The following is a 23,089-nucleotide window of genomic DNA, read 5'->3' as shown; positions in this document are numbered from 1 at the left end:
TCCCCCACTAGGATGCACAGCCTTTCTTCCAGATGTGTCTGCAAGCTGATCTGACCTTCAGCCTCCGTGCACCGACCTGTCTGCCTAGTTTAATTCCTGTGCCAGTTCACAGGGGCAGCTGAGCCAAGGAAGCTGGCAGAGTCACCAGTGTGGGCAGAAACACTTCAGGAACTGAATCAGCATCTCATCTCTCCCTCTCTCCTTGCCCCCAGCACTGGGATTACACACATCCTGAGGCCAAAGCCAACTGAAGTTAACTGTTCAGATCAAACAGGGCCACGCCTTCCGGGGGTGACTGACAGCACCTGCCCAAGACCCCCAGCCCAAGGTGCGGGCCCACTGGATTCCCTGTGTCCTGGAAATTTGAAACTGGAATGGAGAGAGAGAAAGAAAGCAACCCCACGCCCTTGGATCCAAGTCAATCCCTCTTCTCGCTCTAGGGCTGCGCTGTCAGAACAGACACCACCAGCCTCCTGTGGCTACTGAGCTCCTGAACTATGGCTACTCCAACCTGAGCTGTGCTGTAAGCATGAAATAGACAATGGAGGCCACGATCCAGTGTGGAAAGAAGATGTAAAATCTCACACTAAAAAAAAAAAATTTTCACACTCATAATTTCTGATGATCACACATGGAAATAACATTTTAGTTATATTAGATTAAATAAAATAGTACAGAATAAATTTCATCTGGTTCCTTTTAGTTTTTTTAAATGTGGCCACTAGGCCATTTCAGATGATGTAAGTGGCTCACGTTATACTTCTGCTCCAAAGGATCCCAGAGCTGCCTGGGAGCCTTCAGGGCTCAATTCTTCCTTTGCTTTTATGAACTACTCCACTACCCTTTCTATACTGCCCTCTTTTTCTCCCAGAGAGCCTGGTATGAAGCCTGGCTCTGCCATTTACTGTGTGACCTTGGGCAGGTTCGCTAACTCCCTGACGTCCGTTTTCTCATCTGTACAATAGGGACAGTAAGAGCACCTGTCATATAGAATTGATGAAAGAATTAAATGGATTAATATATGGGAAGGGCTTAGAGCCCAGCATTTAGTAAGTGGACCTATTATTTTATTTATCGTTTCCCTTAAGGTGGCCACAGTCAGATCTGCTGCTGCTTGAAATGAACAGACCGTTCTCCTTTGGTCCCACTAATTTTCACCTTGTATCATAGTTACTGATGGCCCTGACCTGTTTCTCAGAGGCACTTCCAGGTAATGAGGAAGGACTGAGCTCCGGAGTCACCTAAGTTCAAACCCCGGCTCCAATATTTATTCCTTGAACACGGAGGCAAGTCACTCATCGACTTGAACCTCAGTTTACTCCCGTGTAAAATGATCACGGTACCTCACAGGCTCGTATGATTCAACGGGATCATGTATGGAAAACGCTGCGTGCAGTGTTAGGAAACAGGGAGCACTGACAAATGCTTACTATTGTTACACAGTCGTTCCTTCGTATCTGCAAGGGACTGGTTCCAGGACCCCCTCAGATACCAGAATCCACGGATGCTCAAGTCCCTTATACAAAATGGTGCAGTGCAGTTTGTCTTCTGTTCCGCATCCGTGGATTCAACCAACTGGATCTGGATTCAGAACTCCTGTATATGGAGGGCCGACTGTATTACGATGAGAATCTTAAAGGAAGGGATCAGGTCTCACTCATGTTGGTAGCCCCAGAACCTGCCCTCTGCGTGTGCTCAAGCAATCGGGACAGCCCGCGGAAATTTTCAACCTCTCCCTCTTTGAAGAGAGCCCCGGCATCCTCTCTGGGGTGCACCGCCAGATGCCTGGACCAACCAGCCTGCCAGCCACTCAGAGTGACAGCCTCATCTTCTCAACCCCAGCTGGAGTGGATGAATGGCTCGGCTGGCAAATGTTGCTTTAAGCTCCTTGGTCAAACTGAGTTGCGGTCCCTCGGCTGGGAAGATTTTAGTGCAATCATCATGGTAACGATCGACAGTGACATTTACTCAGTGCTTACCAGCAGTAAGCGCACGTCAGCTGAGTCCCTGCCACGTGCAGGGCCTCTGTGAACAGCACAGGCGTTATCACATCCCACCCTAACCGCAGCCTTTGAGGTCAGGGTTGCTATTCCTGCCATCTTCCAAAGAAGGAAGATGAACCTCAACGAGACAGGGTGGTGGCCAAGAGCAGATGCTGGGATTTGAACGGAGCCTCCTTCCTTCACTGACTGCATGGCCTTCAGCAAGTTACTCAAATTTTCTGTCTCACTTTCTTTAACTGTAAAATGGGGAGAATGACAGTCCCTAGTGGTTTTCTGACTTACACGGCAAGCCCCAGAACAGTACCGGGTCTATGGGAAGCACTCAGGAAGAGTCCACAATTTCCATTATTACCAGTGACCTTGAGTAACTTCTCAAGGTCACACCGCTGGAAGTGGCTGGACTGACTCTGGCCTGAAGATTTTGGGACTGCTGGGTCATGCTCTTGACCACGACATGGCACCACTGTATACACGTGTCAGGCTCTGCTCTGCGGGGTGGGGGGGAGAAGGTGGAGGCTCTGATTACAAATGCTACAGCATCTGTCAATTTCATACACAGTGGCTGATTTTCAATCTGCCAGTGTGAAGTCAGCGGGTTTGTGAAATTCCTGAAAATAACAATTGACTCTACAGGCCAGTTCAAGCTGGTTCCAGCACACCACATGATTCCCATTTTATAGACAAAGGAAACTGAGGCTTAGAAATGATAAAGTTAACTTTCCTGGACCCACATCTGTAGAAGGTGGCAAAGCTGGGACTTGAACCCAGGTCTGTATGACTCTAGGGCCTGTGCTCTTAGCCACTATAGATCCCTTCTCTTGTGGGGTAAAGCAGTATGTGCCAGGAGTAAGACCTCCTGCCTTCTGATCAGGTGACCTAACTCTAGTCTCCTTTCTGTCACTGAAAGCTGTGTGACCTTGGATAAGTCACTCAACATCTCTGTGCTGCAGTTTTCTCATCTATAAAATAGGATTGGTTCAAATCATCTCTGGTTCCCCTTCCAGTTCACATTATAAACTAGGAATCAAAAGCTCACTTTAAGGCCTGAAATGTAAACTACATTTGTATTTTAGGAGGAAGAAGCAAGAAGGACCACATAGAAAGAACCTTCTAGTTAATGCTGCCTTGTAAGGTTCTGGTCTGCGCCCAGCCCTGGCTGCATAGTGATGCCAACACTGCTGTTCACCAAACTTGGGCAGGAAACCCTTTTAACTAACACACGCAGAGGACAGGTTTCTGCCGAGAGGCTGACAACAGCTCGGGACAAGTTAAAGACGGCTTCTCATTAAAAAACTGACATATGCCTTGTCAAGGGCCTTGACTATTTAGGTATCAGGTGGTCAGTGATCACCACATACAGTATGCAGTCAGGAGAGGCTGGGGCGTGTACGGCCCCAGGCAGATTCCAGGTACTAGGCCGAATCAGCACACGCCTCTGGGTACCTCAAATCATCACCATTTTTGCTATTAAAAAATGTCCTCAATTCCTTCTAACTTCATTTGCCTGGGGCACGGTTAAGACCAAAGTAGCACATATTGAAACACGAATCGGATTCTAAGGCCAGTTCCTCATGGCTCAATCTCAATTGCTCCCCAACCTCTCCTCCCTCTTTTCTTCCCTCCTCCCTCCTCAGTTCCCTCCCCAACCTCCTGGTGCCTGAGCTCCTGGTCACCACTATTCAGTGCATATTATACGCCAGGTGCTTTGCGTGCCAGATCCTGGTTCATCAAGAGGCAATGTAGTGCAGTAGAGTGGCTAAGTGCACAACCCTGGAGCTGGACTAGCCTGGGTTCAAATCCCAATTTTGTGGCCTTAGGCATGTTACGTAATGCATGCCTCAGTTTCCCCATCCATAAAATGGGATGCTGATAGTAGTGAATACAATAGAAGCCTTAGCACCATGCCTGGCACATGGTGAGTGCTACGTAAGTCAGATGTTGCTATTGTTATCTTCACAATGTTCCCCCAGCTCTCCACGCAGTAAGCATTATTATCCCTAATTTAAAGGTGAGGAGTTGAACCCAAGTTCATTCAGCAGTAAATGGTGAAGCCAGGACCTTAACCAGGTCAGTCTAACTCAAAAGCTAACACTCTTTACACAATGATATTTATTTAATTCAAAAAACACCTATCGGGCTTCCCTGGTGGCGCAGTGGTTAAGAATCCGCCTGCCAATGCAGGGGACACGGGTTCGAGCCCTGGTCTGGGAGGATCCCGCGTGTCGCGGAGCAACTAAGCCCGTGCACCACAACTGTGGAGCCTGCGCTCTGAAGCCCGCGAGCCACAACTACTGAGCCTGTGTGCCTGGAGCCTGGGCTCTGCAGTGAGAAGCCACCGCAATGAGAAGCCTGCGCACTGCAACAAAGAGTAGCCCCCGCTCACCGCAACTAGAGAAAGCCCGGCGCAGCAATGAAGACCCAACGCAGCCATAAATAATTAAAAAAAAAAACAAAAAACACCTATCAAGTTCCTTCTAAGTGCCAACGATACAGAGAATAAATAACAAAAGCTGATGTTATGGCGGGTCTGGCGAAGCCTTTAGCTGTGCATGGACAGAATGTGGAGGGGACTTTTCCTGTTATGCCAGAACTGGCTGCCTGGGCCCAAAGCTGGGGACTAGAGAGAGGCAGCAAGGGGCTGGCAAAAGCTGGGCCCAACACCTCCCTCCAGGATTTTTAAGAGGCAGAGACCTGGTCCTGCAGTTTTCAAAACCATCCTCCTTTCCCACCTCTATAAGCAGAGGGGAGGGGCTGGCCAAGTGGGGAGAGCTGGGGATTTTCCCTGCCCACCCACTCAAAACCGAGAGAGACGGCTGCCAAGAGGGTCACTTGCAAACATCAGGCGCCTCCTCAGGAAGGGCAGACGGGCACCTTTTTACCCATGGGCATCCACTTAGCCAGGGGTCTTGCTCATCTGCTTTGCACCTTCCTGTCCAGAGGAAAGAAGAATGGAGAGGGAAGGGGGAACGTGGAAGACCCTGCACTCGGAGCCTTCGACGTGGCAAGGTTAAGTGTGGCGATGTTGAGGGTGCACCCCAGCCCCCGGCCCTGACCAGCCCTCAGACTCTCTGCCCACAGAGTCTCAGGCCACCTGGGTCCTCTTAAAACCCAGTCCCCCTAAAACTGAGTTCCTCTTCTGAGTTTATGATTAACTCTCTCTATCCAAAACTTTACTCCCTTTCTTTTCCTGAACCTGTTCCCCTCAAGATTGAGGACTACCAAAGAAAAGGGGGCATGGGAACCATATACAAGCCCCTTTGAAGTAAAAGCCTTTCGCTTTAGTTTCCCAGGCCTCCCTTTGATTCTCTAAAGGTTGGCTCAAGACTTCATGATTAGGAAACGTGAAGATGTAGAAACAGAATAGCTATTGGGCCGGGACACTGGTACCGATTTAGACTATAAATCCGCCACACAGCAGGATCACCCAACTCCCAGTTCCCTGAAAGACACAGATACAGGCCTGACACACAGTCCTAAGTTGTTTTTATAGGAAGCTGACCCCCTCGGACGGAAACTGCTGATCGCAAGAACGCAGACCCTAGGCTGGTTGAAACCAGAAGGCTGATGATGCTTGAAACTTCACCTTGATGCCGACCAGTCCGAGAATTGTGCACGAGCTGAGCACACACCCTGCAGCCCCCTCCCTCCCACTGCCTTTAAAACCCCTTCTCTGAAAGCCATTGGGAGTTTGGGTCTGCTGACCATGAGTTGCCTGTTCTCCTTGCTTGGTGCCCTGCAATAAATGTTGTACTCTCCTTCACCACAACCCAGTGTCAGTGGGTTGGCTTTACTGTACGCAGGCGAGTCGACCCTGGTTTGGTTTGGTAACACGCTCTCCTCAGATGCATAAGGCAGGCTGGAGGAGCCTGGGGAATGAAGCGCTTCTGGAAACATCCTTCAACCTGTGCCTGCTGGGAGTTGGGGAACACATGCCCCAGCGCCCCCCACCCCTGGGGAAGCCTACACCGAGAGCCCAGGAGGGTCGCGATCCACATGCCCACAGTGGGGACTTGCCTGATAATACTGGTTCTTCTTGGCATCACCCCCCAAATAAAATACTTGCACTCAAACCTTGATCTCAGGGTCTATTTCTAGGGGAGCTCGACCTAGGCCAATAGATGACTCTCTCAGGGGGCAGTGAGCCCCAGAGAAGGGAGCTGGGATTGGACCATCTAACTAGGGCCCACCCTCCAGGGCTGCTCCTCGCTGAAGGGACCTCAACAGTAAGAGGCCATGGGAGACACGCCCAGGGCTAGGAGTCCACCCACCCACCGCCAGGACGTTCCAAATAGTTGACACATGCCTGCCACCAGGGCCAGCTCTTGAACGCTGCCTGCCAAGTTCTTCAGTGGGGACATTAGCCAGAGAAGCTTCAGCAATAAAAACGGTGGCCATGGCAGTGAAATGAGGAGACAGTCATGCTTCCTTCTCTGAAACTGCACGCCTTCCCACTTCAAGGCCTCCAGTGGTTGTGAAAAGCCACGCTCCACTGTGCATGAGGAGGGCAGGATGAGGGGGGCCAGGCCCCTGAGAATCCTCCCTGGGACTTCTGGAACTTTCAGGAAAGAGGATCTCTCTTTCCACTGGTGTGGCCCAGCTGGCAGGAGGTAAGCCCGGGTTTTGCTTCCCTGGGGAAAGGGTCTTCCCGAGAAGAAAGGCAACGGATGAAGGCGGCACTGAGGAACATTCCAGCTGAGAGATTCCCAGGATACAACCTGGACCCCAGACTCAGTGGAGCCTGGAGCCCACACAACCGCAGACTTTCCTCTTTGACCAAAGCCAGTCTGTGATGGGTTCTGTCGGCTGTAACCAGCATTTTGGGAGCCACCTAAGAAAGTAAGTCTCTTACTTCAGACTCATGCAAGTTTTCTTCTATCGCTCAATCCGAACAGCAGTCCCCACACTGACAATCAACTTGGTTACCAAAGCAGACTGTCCTTTGGCCGCTTCCAAAGATCCAATCAGTTTGGTGCTCCTGAGGAAGGCCACCAGCTCACCCCTCAGACTCTGAAGGCTCTCCTAAGGGGCTCCAAGCAAACACAGAAATCCTCTGAACGGCTCCAAAGGTGGAAAGAAGCAAGATACACACTGCTATAAAAATCTGGGTATACGTATGAGAAATACAGTCTTATCACATCCAAGTTACACGGGGTAAGTCAATTTACAAAGTCCTCATCCAGGACTTCCTCCTAAATAGATTATTTCATAGCGGTTATGGATATGGGCTTGCAGTCAGTCTCAGGTTCAAGTCCCTACTCCAGCTGTGCAATTTTAGGTAAGTTTCTTAACCTTCCTGAGGATCTATAAAATGCAGGTGCCAGTGCCATCCATCTGGTGGGGAATCGTTAAGTATTACACCGAGCCCAGGGTCTGGTACGTGGTGCGAGAACCAGAGCACGCTTATTGCCACCACCTCTGACTCTTAACGCTGCAAAGGCAACACACACAGACTTCACTTCCTAAGCCACGGGGCCCTGAATTATAGGCACTGAAGGTCTAAAAGGCGTTCCTTGGGACAAAGCAAATCTCACATTAAAGCAGTTTTCGGAAACATAAATATCCAGTAGCCAGATGTGCAAATATCACTTTTGACTAAGCACATTTTCTTTTTCTGGGCTCAAATCAAACACTGTTCCTCAGCAGGCAATGTGGCTTTGTAATAAGAGATACTACACCCCACATGACTCCGAATTATCCCCCAAGAACATCTAAGAGCACGCTACCCGGAGCCTGCCCCTTTCCCAGATGGCTCCATAAAATACCATCCTAATGGCAGCCTAGATCGGGCTTGCAGGCAGCCAGGCCAGCTCGCTAAACCAACACAGCAGCCGACCAGCGAGACCACATCTCAGACCTGTCTGTCTGGCTGCAACAGCCCAGCCCCTTCAGCATTCCACTGGCCACCCAAGTGCCTCCCAGAATGAGGTCCGCAGTTCACTTACGTCAGACTCTCCCAGCACATTCACTCAAGTGCAGGTTCACCCAAGACTTAAGAAATCGGAATCCAGGAGGCTGAGGTCTGGGAACCCCACAGGCACAGCTCCTGGCTGATTCTGGTGCTTGGGAAGTAAGACAACAGCAGCATCCCCTGTTTGAGAATCCCCCCTCTGTTTGAGAGCCCTCATTTACAGCACCCCTGAAGCTGGAGTGTAAAGGCTAAGGGCTGGCTCTGGGGATCAAAGACGCTGCCTTCAAACTGTCTCCCAAGCTGGGCACTTGTCCGCTCCCCTTCCCACCCGGAAGCCCGCAGCGTATGACTCCTAACTGGCGTTCCCCAACATTTTCTTATGAACGTTATCAAATACAGAGAAGCTGAAATAACTGTACACTGAACCCCTTTAAATATATCACCGAGCTCGTACAATGAACAGTTATTAATTCTGCAGCTAATATTTTGAAAATATGCTATATTTGCTTTATCGCATATCTATCAATCTTTTTCTGAGAGCATTTTAAAGTAAGCTGCAGGCACTAGTGACCTGAACACTTCAGCAGGCATATCATTAACCAGAATTTGAGGTTTACGGCTCTTTTATTTTTCAGATAAAATTTATATGCAAAGAAATGTGCAAACCTTACGTGATGAGTTTGACAAATGCATACACCTGTGTATCCAACGCCCTATCGCTATTAGTCTAGAAACTTCCCTTTGGCTCCTTTCCAGTCAATCCCCTTCCCCAGTCACAACCACTGTTTTGATTAGTTTTGTCGTTTCTTGAACTTTATATATATGCAATCATCTATATGGGCTCTCTTGGGTCTAACTTCTATTTCTCATAATGATTGTCAGCAGGATGTCCTACTCAGCATAATGGCTGTGACATTCATCCACGCTGTATCAGTCCTTTTTCCTTCTTATTGCTGAATAATGTTCCATTACATGAATATACCATAGTTTGTTAGCCTTTATCCTGTTGATGGACACCTGGGCAATTTCTAGTCTGGGGCTATTACATGTAGAGCTTCTCTGAATATGCATGTACAAGTTTTTGTGCGGACAGAACATTTTCATTTCTCTTGGGAGTGGCACTGCTGGATCGTGGGGTAGATATCGGTTTAGTTTTACAAGAAACCACTAGAATTTCTTCCTAAGGGGTTACATCACATGATATACCCACAGCACTGCCTGAGAGTTCCAGTGGCTCCACACCTTCACCAACATTGGATGTTGTCAGTCTTCGTGATTTTAGGCATTCTGGTAGGTGGGTTGTAGTGGTATCTCACTAAGGTTTTAACCTGCATTTCTCTGACGGATGATGAAGTTGAGCACTCTCCTATGTGCTTTTAGACCATTTGCATGAGTCTTCTGCTGTGAAACACCTGTTCAAAATTGTTGCCCATTTAAGAATTGGATTTTGTCTTGTATTTTTGAGTCATTGGAGGTTTTATTTTCTTCTGCTTTTTTTTAAATTGGGGTATAGTTGCTTTACAATGTTATGTTACTTGGAGTTCTTTATATATTTTGGAAATAAGTACTTGTGGGTCCCCCAGGAAGAGTTCTCTCCAGGCAGACCGGCTGGGTCACCCCTCCTTCTCAAAATACTCCAAGGCTTCCCGTCACCCACAGGAATAAAATCCAAGCCTTTACCTCAGCCTACAAGATCAATGTGATGGGGCCTTTTAAGCCAGTTCAACCTCAACTCCTGCTGCTCTCCCCTCACTCACTCTCCTCCAGCCTTCAACAGACTCTGCCTCAGGGCCTTTGCACTTCCTGTACTCACTGTTTGGAATGCTCTTCCCCTGGATATCCTCCAGGCTCACTCCCTCAACCCTTCCAGCTCTCTACTTAAATGCCATCTCCTCACCCACCTAGAACAGCTTCCCCACTCTCACCACTCAGCCACCCCTCTCCAGCCCCTTATCCTGCTTTCTTTTTCCTCCTGGCAGAGACAATGCCAACAGGCATGATGTGTTAATTCATTCATTGAGTATCTACGTCCACTAGAATGTAAGCTCCATGAGGGCAGGGGCTCTGTTTTACTTGCTGTAGAGAACCAGTCTAGTGTCTTGGTTATGGTACATCACTTTTTAAGCCAAAGAGCCTCAGTTCTACCACTCAGCACAGAAAGATTACTTAACTTCTCTCTGCCCAGTTTCTCCACTTTGTAAAATGGGCCCTTGTGAAGATAGACAAGTGAGCACATGTAGAACATTGCTTGGCTCATGGTAGACACTCAGGAAACTCAGAGTGAAATTAGTAGCCCCAGCCCCTAGAGCATGACAATCACCTAACAAATATTCATTGACTAAATAAACAGATAGTTTATATATGCACAATATTTTTATTGTATATTTATAATGTACAGTATATTTATAATTTTCCTCAATTCGAGGCACTTTCACAGCCAGAAGCTACTTTCTCCTGAGAAGAGTTTATAGCCCTAGAGATGCACTACAAGGGAGCAGGCAGCAGGTACCATGTCTCCACTTGACACGAGCAAAACAAGACCTACAAGGTTACATGACTCCAGTCACAAGGGAACTAGTGAAAGGGCTGGAACAAGAACTCTGGTTCCTCCTAATGCTCTGTGAGGTTCTGGCATGCCCACGGGACCTCTGCTCTTTCCACCTCCCTCCCCCTTCCTTCCCCAAACCACATGATCTCAAGAGAAAACGAACGTTCTTCATCCCGAGTATTTTTCTGGCTCAAAAAAAGGTTGAAGAAATAACTGCACACCCCTGTTCATAGCAGCATTATTCACAATAACCAAAACATGGAAGCAACCAAGCATCCATCAATGGATGCATGAAAAAACAAAATGTGGTCTATCCACACAATGGAATATTACACAGCCTTCAAAAGGAAATCCTGCCACATGCTACAACATGGATGAACCTTGAGGACATTAGGCTAAGTGAAATAAACCAGCCCCAAAGAGACAAATATTGTGTCATTCCACTTATATGAGGTACCCAAAGTAGTCAAACAGAAAGTAGAGTGGTGGTTGCCAGGGGCTGGGGCCAGTGGGTTATGGGGAGCTATTGTTTAATAGGAACAGAGTTTCATTTCTTGCAAGATGAAAAGAGTTCTGGATATGGGTGGAGGGTGATGACGTGTGTGTATGTACTCAATACCACTGAAAGATGGTTAATTTTATGTTATGTGTGTTTTGTCACAATTATTAATAATTTTTAAAAAGAGTTGAGACTACATGGATTTCACCTCTAAATGGCCAAAGTATCAATTCACTTCAATCCACTTGGATGAGAGAATTTCTCTCAGAGGCCACTATAACTTCATACCACATCAATCACACCACACACTTCGGTATTTCTATGTCTTCATTTCCATTATCTTTTGGCCCAGCGTTCTCAATGTGACCAAAAAATCTGCAGTAGATCCATTAGCTGCTAATTTCCTGAATGTCAAGATCAAAGACACAATGTTCAAAGGCACAAAACAACTGGGACATTCTGCCGTGAGCCAGAAGATGCCTATATGCTGGCCCTACAAGCCAGCAATCTATACGCCCCCACGGGGTCTCCACGGCAGAGACTGTAGAACTAATAAACCCTCAGAGTCGCTCTGACCCACATAACGCGAAGTCAGGCTGAAAACGAGAAACTGCTTCCACCCCCCGCCCACGCAGGTGCATCTTCTGAGCGCTCTGGTGAAGGCAGACGCCTGCCTCCAGTGGAAATCGGCGGTGATGGCCAACCTAACCGCCTGGACGCACTGCGTGAGGATTTCGTTTTCTGTCTCCAGTGCAGGTCTATTTTGCTTCATATGGATTTTTGTTCAAAACCGGTATCTCCTTTTTCACATTTGGAATGAAAACCACAGCAGCTACCTGGAGATCTACCCCTCACATCATCTTCCCCTTGGCCCGACCCCGACCCGTGACAACTGTCTCTCCCTGGAAAACCCTCCTTCCCCAACAGGGAACAGCCCAGCTCCCGTCTTGCCTGTCATGGCAGACCCTGCTCCGTCCCCACAACCTCCATCCTCCCCTTCACCCCACAGGACTACGGACATCTTGGGCCAGATCATTCTGTGTTGTAGGGTCTATCCTGTGCGTTGCAGGATGTTCAACAGCATCTCTAGTCTCTACCCGCCAGAGGCCAGCAGCACTCTGCCATCCACCTAACCCAAAACGTCCCCCGGCACTGACAAGTGTCCTGGGGCCAAAACTGTCCCTGTTCAGAACCACTGCTCCATACTATAGAGGCTTCAGGAAGGCCCAGGGCTGCCCGGCTGAAAATCGGATTTCCCAGTACGGTCCCCGCCAATGACTGACAATGTGGGCTGGCTGGCTCCCTTGCCTGAAGGAGGAAATGCTGCAATGAGATCCAGGACCCAGAGTCCCCTCCCCACCACACACCAGGCTGGGGCTCAGCCTTGCTGGGTTGTCACCCTTCACCTAGACCACTTCACACCCACCCCTGCAGGGTTTTCTCTTGCGTCCCATTTTGGATTGAATTATATCCCCCAAAGGTGTGTTGACCTCCTAGCCCTCAGTACCTCAGAATGTGACCTCATTTGGAAATAGGGTCGTTCCAGATGGGATTATTGAAGATGAGGTCATCCTGGAGTAAGGTGGGCCCCTAATCCAACATGACTGATGTTCTTACAAGAAAAGACACGGACACACACAGAGAGAAGGCAGGCTAAGTGAGGGGGAGGCAGAGATGAGAGCGATGCAGCTATAAGCCAAGACTGCCAACAACCAGAAGCTAGAAATAGGCAAGGAAGGATCCCCTCTGGGTTTCAGAGGAAGCACGGTTCTGACAGCACTTTGCTCTTTGAATTAAAGCCTCCAAACTCTGAGACTATAAATCTCTGTAGTTTTTTTTTTTTTTTTTTTTGCGGTACGCGGGCCTCTCACTGCTGCGGCCTCTCCCATTGCGGAGCACAGGCTCCGGACGCGCAGGCTCAGCGACCATGGCTCATGGGCCCAGCCGCTCCGCGGCGTGTGGGATCTTCCCGGACCAGGGCACGAACCCGTGTCCCCTGCATCGGCAGGCGGACTCTCAACCACTGTGCCACCGGGGAAGCCCCAAATTTCTGTAGTTTTAAACCACCCAATTTGTGGTGCTTTGTCACAGCAGCCCTAAGGAAACTAATCCACACTGAAATCCTATCTCAAGCTCTGCTTCTCGGGACCCCAACCGCAGGCAGCTGACCTTCCCACTCAAAGAGTATAAATTCCAGAGCAAGTTTGAGATGGCAGATATGAGTCCACTCTTCCCTCAATTTCCACGAGCCTTTCTTTACATGAGAAAGAAGAAGAAGGAAAGGAGGAAGGGGGGAGGGAGAGGAGAAGGAAATTTACTTTGGGGATCCTTCCTTCCTCCATCCTCCACTCATTCAATAAATATTGCTGAGCACTACCACGTGACAGGCACTGTTCCAGGAGCAGGTGAGAGAGCAGTGAACGAATAGACAAAAGCCACTGCCCTCCCAGGGTTCACATACTAGCAGGGGAGACAGACCATAAAATGTACGGTCTACGGGATGATGACAAGTGCCACAGGGAAAACTAAAGCCGGAGAAGCGGGCAGGGGAGCGCCCAGGGCGGGGGCTGCCTCTGGCGTCTGATACAAATGCTCCCATGGTCCTGTAGGGCGAGGGCGAGGGCTCAGGCAGAGGGCAGCACACCTGGTGCACACCAGCACACTTGGGGTCCTTCTCTTTTCTGCCCTAGCCCTTCTGTGAGGTTTCGGGAGCCCACCTGGCCAGTGTGCCAGGACGGGCTCCACGCCCGTCCCAGTGCCAGAATGGCGACCTTCGGAACCACCACTGACTCTGACGATCCCTCCTTCCCCGTCTCCTCCTCAGCTCTCACTCCTGCTTCTTGGGATCACCTCCTAAATTCACGATCTGCACCCAGGCCCCTGCCTTGGCCTCAGCTTTCAGGAGAACCAAACCAGGGCAGACGGGCCAGGAAGACTTTCCATTTCAGGCGAGGTAACCTTTCATCCAAGACCTACCAGAGCCAGGTATGGGGATGTCCGGATTCTCTACCTCCGGGGCCTTCCACTGATGTGAAGAGAGGAGCTGGCAAATCTGAAATTTATTTTGTCAGGTGGGCCTCCCTCTTTCAACATAATTTTCTTGACAGTTGAAAACCGAGTGATATCAAATATCGAGGAGGATACACAGAAAGCACCAAATATATCCTGATCGTGTGACGGCAAAGAGGATTTGGGATTATAGCAGACATTGCCAACATCGTGCCCACCTTCTCCTGACCGTGACCGCTTCAGCCTGCCAGCTCCTGCACTTTTTTTGCATTTGTGGATGTCAAAAGTCTCTGTACCGGGCTTCCCTGGTGGCGCAGTGGTTGAGAGTCCGCCCGCCGATGCAGGGGACGCGGGTTCGTGCCCCGGTCCGGGAAGATCCCACATGCCGCGAGGCGGCTGGGCCCGTGAGCCGTGGCCGCTGAGCCTGCACGTCCGGAGTCTGTGCTCCGCAACGGGAGAGGCCACAACAGTGAGAGGCCCACGTACCACAAAAAACAACAACAACAACAACAAAAGTCTCTGCACCTGCCAGCGTAACAGGACAGAAATAGCAGGAAACGAACCGCCCCATCCCCCCAGCCCTCATTCAGCGGCTGATACGAGGTGCTGTACAAAGACCCCGGCTCCCTCACCGCTCAGGTGGAAAGGCTCTTAGGTGTGTGTCTGACACTGGCTCCCAGTTCCCCCAGCAGGTTTCAGCTCCAGTCACCCACAGTGGTGGTCGGCTCAATAACCGCACCCTTCATGCGACTTTCCCACCCCCTCTTGGTGTTTCCTCTGGTGTCACCTCCCTATTAAATGACTTCCCCTGCCTCAGGGTCTTCTTTTTCTTGGGGAATATAAACTAAGAGAGTGATAGCTTTGAAGATGTGTACACACACACACACACACACACACACACACACACACACACAGTGGAACAGCCCCTCCAGTCCTCATGTTTAACACCTGCACCCCAAATGTGATGCTAGCCCATCAACTCCCTGGCCAGTAGACCTCAGCTTTAGAAGCACCTTGATGTATTTGATGCAAAATAATCCCATCTGCATTACACGGGATCACTGTCCCCGCGTGGATGGTCTAGACCAGCCTCCAACTGGTGGGGTTTTTTCCTTCCCATACACTCCCCTCATATCTTTCTACCCACGGTGGGGGCAGTGCTGTCCTCCAGCCCACAGAATGCCCAAGGGAGGGACCCTAAAAGCCCACTGGTGAGACAGTCTGGTCCATGGGTGGCTCCCCAGGCAGCCAGTTTCTCTTCCCTGGGCTGGAAGAGGGAGGGAAGCTAATCTCACAATTTGCCTGATAAACATCCATCTATCATCCCGTTCTTCAGCCTTCATTTTATTTTTCCCAAATCAATTTCTGAAAGTCAAAATGACAGACAGCTTCATACCCAGGACAATCACTCTCCTTAGTAAATAACCCAGCATCAATGACAAAGAGCTCCCAGGGCAGTGGTGGCCACATGAACCCACACACATGGTAAAATGGCATAGGGTCTGTAGTTTAGTTACCCACATCCGTTTTCTGGTATCGCTAATGCACCCGGATCGTATCAGATTTATCATCGGGGAAGCTGGATGAAGAATACACAGGACTCTCTGTACTGTTCTTGCAACTTCTTGGGAGTCAAAAATTATTTTAAAAACCAGAGGTTTTAAAAATGCAAAAAAAAAAAAAGTTAACTACTGAGATAAAAATAATCATTTTTTAAAAAGCTCCCAAGAGGAGACGCTGCCAACCCATCCCTTACCTGAGAACTGGGAATCAGCGCCTTCCACCAGTGTCCGCCTTTCACCAAGTCGACCTCGCACAAAGGCACGGCCACCTTGCCGATGACACAGTGGCGTGAGAACTTATCAAAGTCCAGCACAGTCAGCAGCAGGGTCCTCCTCTGCGCCTCCAGGAAGGGGATCTCAAAGGTGTAGCGCTCCTCGAACACGGGCTTCTGGGTCTTGCGTTTGACCCCGGTCTGCTTGGAGTTCTTCTGGTCCGGCAGGAGGCAGATCTTGACGTAGGGGTTGGAGTGCGCCATGTCCTGGCGCGCGCCGTCGTGGGAGATGGGAGGTGGCAGGTCCCTGGCCTCGATCACGCGCACCGTCAGGTGGTTGTGCAGTAGGTCGTACTGGGTGCTGAAGTGCAGCATGCCCAGCTGGTACTTGGACAGGATCTCTGCGTCCGTCAGAAAGTCCACGTCATCGCTGTTGGAGCCGAGGGAGTACAGGCGGGGCTCGAACTTTCTGAAATAGTCATCCGGGGTATAGGTCCGTCTGAGCACCGAGGGCTGGATGGGCTCCTTCTTGGCGCTGAGAACGCCAAACTCGATGGGTTTAATATCGATGAGTGGGGAGCTGGGTCGTCTGGAATCGAGACCTACACACCCATCAGAAATAACAATGAACACCACACCAAGTACCGGACCGGACCTGGGCCGATCTGTGAGACTGACGACATTTCCTGGATCCTCACACCTGTTCGCTCTGCTTCCTGATGCGCTTTGCCAGGTGCTCTCCACTCCCGGAAATCCTCTTATTTACTCTATGGGAGGCAGCCTGGCGGTACCGCCATCCCCATCGCCATCATCACGGCAGCTAAGCGCCAGGCACTGCCCTAACTGCACCGTGTATATCCAGTTATCTAATCTTCACAAGGTATTAGCCAGTGACTGTTATCTCCACTTTACAGATGAGGAAACAGAAACTTTAAGTCACTCACCAAAGGTCACACAACTAGTAAGAGGAGGAGCCGGGAGTCCAGCCCCACCTGTCCGGCCCCAGAGGCTGGCTCTAACCATTACCCTATACTGCCTCCACTTTCACAGAGTAGGCTCTGGGGCCAGAGTGCCTGGGTCAAATTCCAACCCGGTTACTTCCCAGTGAGTGTGAATCTCTAGTAATGAGCCATGTGACTCCAGGCACATTTTACACACTCGGTTTTCCCATCTGAAACATGGAGTCCATCACAGCACCCATCTCAGGGACTGTGGTGAAGATTCACTGAGTAATGCACAGAGAGGGCTCAGCACAGAACACGCACACGGTTAAGAGGCACTAAATGGTAGCTACTGCCCATCTTCAAGGATCACATTCACACCTCGTCACTTACGGGGTGCCTCGCCCCAGCAAGCAGCAGAGTTCACTGCTCCCAGGTTCATCATTCCAATCTCTGCTCCTCCCTCTATTCTAGCAATGAGCTCATGGCATTCTTTTTTCATTTTTAAAGCACTTAATTGAGGCATGATTGACATACAAAAAACCTGTCTATATTTAATATACACAACTTGAGGAGTTTGGAGATAAGTTTGCACCCATGAAACCGTCACCACAACCTATACCATAAACGTATCCATCACCTTCAAAAGTTTCCTCCTGCTTTCTTTCTTTCTTTAATTTTATGTGTGTGGTAAGAACATAGGAGCTACCCTCTTTTTTAAGTACTCCATACAGTACTGTTAATTTTATGCACTCTGCTGGACAGTGACTCTCTAGAACTTACTCATCTGGCATAAGTGAAACCAACACCTGCCTGGTTCCAGCTCCCCCTGGTAACCATATTCTACTCTCCGGGCTTAGGAGTTTGATTATGAGATGCCTCGTATTAATAGCATTGGTATTTGTCCTTTCATGGCATCTTGTTGATTGCCCAAAGCCTGTCTTGCTGGCTAAAATCACGAGCTTTTGCCGGTGCATGGCTGCACTCTCTGATAAATGTGTGCTAGATGCAGTCATCTCTGTATAGAGCTGGGCACGAGATTTAGGAATCATCTAGACTAGCGCCATCCAAGAGAAAATAAATGCGAGCCAGATACAGATGTACCAGCCACAAAGGTAACTTAAAATTTTCTGGTAGCCACAAGTTTTTAAAACTACAAAGAAACAGGTGAAATCAATTTTAATATCCGATATATCCAAAATATAATCATTTCAATATGCACTCAATGTAAAAACATTTTAGTGAGACACTGTAAATTCTCTTTTTTCACACTGGCTTCAAAATCCACTGGGTATGTAACAGGTGCGGGGCATCTCAGCTCAGCCACGTGGGTGGTGGCCGCTGTGACCAGCGTGGGGCAGATCAGCCCTCTCATTCTACAGATGGAAGGACTGAGGCTACAGAAGCCCGACATCCCCTCCGTTTCACTATTTCAAGCCCTTGAACTTGACTTCCTTCTTCTTCCCCACATAGTCCCAGGAAAGATCAGACACCAGTCATTTCCAGCTGAGTGGATTAGTTTCATGAATTTAAGCTTTTTCCCTGTTAAGTGAATTTCAGACATCAGCTGAATGAGACAGAGGAGACCCATTTGGGGAGTGACAGGAGGTTGGGAGTCTCTGGGCTTTCTCCTTCCCACCCAAATCATGCCATCTGGTCAAACACACAGGCTATACATCAGAGTGGACAAACTGAGTGGCCTCAGGGCCACATTCAACCCAGAGATACATTCTGTTTGGGTTTAAAAGCAAAGAAGTTTCATATAAAAACCCAGACTGCCAGTTTCTCTTTCCAGAGATCAGGCAATACAATCCCACATGGCAAGAGCTGAGTAGTAGCTGGCCCCGTTCAATGAGACATTAGCTTCCTAACTGGCCCCAATCCCTACCCTGCCCTAGTACAAGGCCAAGAGTCGGCTGCCACTTGTCACTGCATTAGGGTGATATTTATCTCTCTCCAACCCTCTGCACTCAGTCACTGACACAATCCATCTGGTCCCTGAAGTCACGTGAATTTGCAAGCCCTGCTACGTAACATGGTAACTAGCACTTGCCTTTCGGGGTCCGAAATGATAATATGCTGACAATGTCATCAACTGAGCCAATTCAATGAAACTTGCGATCAATACTACAAAAATCAATCAAAATGATCGCTTCTTACTGAACTTGGAAGAAATCAGGTGCGATGCCCTCCTTTGTCACACTGCCGTGATCTCTGTCATCTTGTCTCCTGGACTGTCACACCACTCCACCCCCTCCCCAGAGATGACCCTGTCCTTCACGTCTTTCCCGGGGATGCTCCTGAGTGTCTGGGAATGCCAGCTTTCTCCATTTGTCCTGGGGACCCAGATAGCGGGGGTGTACTTCACGGACTCTGAGTGGCAGCTGAGCAGCAAGGCTTGCTCGAGCCAGGACCCCTGACCGTCACGGCAGAGACGCTTACTTGAAATCCTCCGGGTCAGGCTGTATGTAGACTTAGATGTGTCCGAGGACGAGCATCTCCGATCTGGGGAGTTGGTCCGTGGGGTCAGCGGGACTTCACTGGCTGTGTGGACAGAGTTCCCGTCCTTGTCACTGCTCCGGCTGGCCAACCTGTAGGAGAGAAGAGGTCTCAGTGGTTGTCAGAGAATCCCCAGGGATTGGCATCTCTGTCCTGTGGGAGACAGACCCATGACGAGACTGCTCTCAGACCCAGTTTATGCAACTTGGAATAATGCAAATTTGAAATAAACTCTCAATAGCCGTTAACTCTCAATAACATCTTGCTTGGTGTACAAAATGTGAAATGATATAAATGAGTATTTCCCAATTTAGAACAATCTGCCAAGAATTTGCATAATTTCAACGCTGAGGCTGGGGTGGGGGGAGGGATATGTAAACTTACTCAGGATATTGCCACACGGAGGGCGCCACTTTGACCAAACCAAGACAAGACCTGTCAATCTTCATGGGGCTGTTTATACGCATCAGAACTTCTGCAAGTGGCTTTTGGTAAGAAGTGTCCCACTATTTCAACAGTCACTGTGTCTATAACGTCTTTAAAAAATATCCTATAACAATGTCACGCAAAGGTCCTTTGAATGGCAAGGCTGTGGCTACAAAATGGCCCTGAGAATCAATGATTTAAGAGCAACATTTTGAAGTGTAGAAACAGCTGCGAATGAGCAGCCGCCGCAACTCAATGTGCTCCCAGTAAGGATGAGAAATGCTGAAAAAACAGAAAGCACTTCGGGGGGCGGCAGTACAAGGTAGTAATCAAGAGCTAGCTCAAGGCAAGTCCCTCCCTCTCTCTGTGCCTCCGTCTCCCCATCTGCAAAATGGGACTAATAATAGTACCTGCCTTACCCAGTTGCTGTGAACACTGAGTTAACAATATAAAATGCTTAGAACAGTGGTTGGCATGTTGCAGGTAAGTGCTCAATACATTTTAGTTGATGTTACTATAGCAGAGGTGGCTTTAAGATCCCCCAATACTCACACAGCTACTAAGGACGCTGGGAGGGGAAAGGAGCGGGGAGACAGCTTGCCAAGTGGCCATGAGATTGATGCTGCTGACAGCAAGCCCCTCAGCCACACCTTCAAGACTGCATCCCCCAACTTGACATTTAAACCTGAGGCGAAACTAGTCTTAAAAATAGCAACTTTCAAATTCTATAAGGTCTGCAGATGCAGCCTGGGCATGACATGAGACTGATCTGATGTTCCTCCAAAGCTAGGGTCACAGCCAGGACGAATGGGCACGTTACGGGGCGAAGCTCCCAGTCCTTGCTTGCCTCCTGCTCCTGGTCTGTAAAAGGAGAACGGAGGGGCTTCCCTGGTGGCGCAGTGGTTGGGAGTCTGCCTGCCGATGCAGGGGACGCAGGTTCGTGCCCCGGTCCGGGAAGATCCCACATGCTGTGGAGCAGCTAGGCCCAGGAGCCATGGCCGCTGGGCCTGCGCGTCCGGAGCCTGTGCTCCGCAGCGGGAGAGGCCACAACAGTGAGAGGCCCGTGTACCACAAAAAAAAAAAAAAAAAAGGAGAATGGAGCAGATGGAATGTGGGGCATGGAAGGGGGCAGACGAGGGCACAGAGATGCGATCGTACTAGATCGATCCTTCTCTCTCTCCTGTAAATGAAGCAGCAGCACCTCCCAAGGAAGGCGGGACCAAAATGTGACGCGGCCACTGGGGCCCCTCCGCCTGCATGGCCTGTTCCCCGGCTGTCATACCTCACCGAGGCCGCTGCCTCCACCTGTGAAGTCCCATCAGTCTTCAAGGATCAGCTTAAATGCCATTGCTTCCTGAAGCTTTGGTTGAGTCTTCTCAGACACGGTAGCAGTGTATGCCCAGCCCACCCCTGTCCCTTTGGCGACCATCAAGCCTCCGTGCCCTCTGTTCCTTCCGCCTGGAATGCTCTTCCTGCCCCCGTCACCTGTCTTGTTCCTCCTCATTGTTCAGATCTCAGCTGCAACAGCACCTCCTCAGAGAGGCCCCACCCTGTCCCGTCACCTCCTCCCACCCCATCACTCCTTATCCCTGCACCTTCTGTTTCCCACTTCAGCACATAACTCTTCTTCAGTGTGGCCTGCCTGCCTATCTTCTGCGTCTCACGCTAAGCCACAGCTCCATGCGGGCAGGGGCAGTATCTGCCTTACTCACCACTGCCCTCCTTGCCCTAGCACGGCACCTGGCACGTCTGGGGTGCTCGGATTTATTTTTTTCAGTGAATAGGTGAATGAATACACCTTTCCAGTGGTTCTTATCTGACTTATCTTGTGTCACTCTGATCTGAGTGCACGCCTTGTCACTCCTCCCATAACAGGGTACAGATCTTAACGGTGGGATCTGTATTTACTATGATCAAAAGTACCAGGTGCTGAGCACCTACTGTGTGCCAGGCACTGTGCTAAATGCTCTGTAGGAACCATCATTTCATCCTTGAATCAATACAGGAGTTAGTCGTTATGAATCACCCCCACCCCCTTTACAGACAGGGAAATGGAGGCCCCAATCGCATGGAGGGAGGGGTGGAGAATTGATCTGCACCACTGTGAAATGGCAGAACCCCAGTGGAATGCAGCAGTACCAGACTCCGGATCACATGCCCCACGCTACAGAGCTGGGTATCCCCTGGGAGGCCTGTAAGAGCCCTGCGCTTAGTAGGTACTCAACACATGCTTGTCGGACAAAGAAATAACCTAATTCACTCTTCAGTGAGGGTCCTTCTGGCACTGCCCCAAAAGGAGCCAGTCGGATTGTACCGTTTTTCTGACCCTCACCAGCCCAGCCCAGCCCAGCCCAAGAAAGCTGGGGGGACCCACATGATGGAAGCATATGTGACAATTAATGGTGTGTCCCCCCCAAATCACACACACAAAGGGCCAGCTCATCTGCCACATGCCACCCCACAGAGAGGCATGTTCTGTGGTTCTTGGTTCTAATGTCACAGTAGGAAAGCACCACAAGGCCTGTACACTCGACGTTTCTACTCCCTGCCTGTTTGATAACATGCAACTGCCTGCCTGGTAAATAAATGTGAGGGAAGCACGCGCACTAACTTCTCCTTCTGAAGGATTTAACCGGCCTCCCCTTTACAGATTCCTCTTAATATTATGCATGATATTGACAGTCAAAAATGTACTCAGTGTGCCCAGGATTCAAGGAAGACCTGGGTCATCTTGGGAAGCACGAAGGTCACGTACAGCTGCTCAGACTGTACACTGCACTAACTCTGGGTGGTCCCATTCATAATGACCACCACGTGAAGGGCACCTCCTGAAGCTGTGTGGTGTGCTGGCTCTGCTGGAAGGTTCCAGCCCACTTCTCTGCTTGTGGCATAACCAAAACAAGTGTCTTCCCTGAGGGTCCCACCCCAGAAGAAATCCCCTGCTTGTACAAAGGGTCAGCAGCCTGGGCAAAGCAAAACTATCCTCCAACCCAGTGGCCGTGCATCTGTAACACTCCGCATCTGGGGCAAACAGACACCAGGCTGTGATTTTCAATGTCTATCAGGGGTCTACTCTGGTTCAGAAGAAAATCCAAATTCCTTAATCTAGCATTTGAGACCCTACACGACCTGAGCTCGCAGGCCCGTTTTCTATGAGCCCCCCGATTCGTGGCGTTTGTCCACCCTGGATCCAGTCACAGCACCCAAATTGTTTATTACCCAGGTCTGCAAACTACAGGGCCAAATCCACTGCCTAATTTTGTAGAAGTGTTATTGGAGCACAGCTATGCCCATTCACTAATGAACTGTCTATGGTTGCTTTTGTACTGCAAGGATAGAAGTGAGTAGCTGCAACAGAAACTAAGCCCATGAGGCTAAAATATTTACTATCTAGCCCTTTACCGGAAAAGTTTGCCAACCCCTGTTCGACTAGCTTATTATTTCTTGTGTTTCAGGTGGAATAACCCTTTCCCTGGCTCCAG

General features: G+C 49.7%; 1 protein-coding gene across 2 annotated transcripts in view; it reads right to left on the bottom strand.

Moving 5' to 3' along the window:
• Positions 1-23,089, bottom strand: part of SYT17 (synaptotagmin 17) — an 82,352-nt gene that overhangs the window by 51,793 nt on the left and 7,470 nt on the right. For both annotated transcript variants that reach the window (XM_024744553.1, XM_024744552.1), the window contains exons 4-5: positions 19,125-19,273; positions 15,724-16,343 (exon numbers count right to left, since the gene is read on the bottom strand). In XM_024744553.1, coding sequence (XP_024600321.1) covers positions 15,724-16,343; positions 19,125-19,273 — 769 coding nt within the window. The remainder of the gene's footprint in view (positions 1-15,723; positions 16,344-19,124; positions 19,274-23,089) is intronic.

This window comes from Neophocaena asiaeorientalis, unplaced genomic scaffold (genome assembly GCF_003031525.2).
Source record: "Neophocaena asiaeorientalis asiaeorientalis breed wild unplaced genomic scaffold, Neophocaena_asiaeorientalis_V1.1 scaffold91, whole genome shotgun sequence".
NCBI lineage: Eukaryota > Metazoa > Chordata > Mammalia > Artiodactyla > Phocoenidae > Neophocaena > Neophocaena asiaeorientalis.
This window is presented reverse-complemented; position numbering and strand designations above follow the sequence as displayed.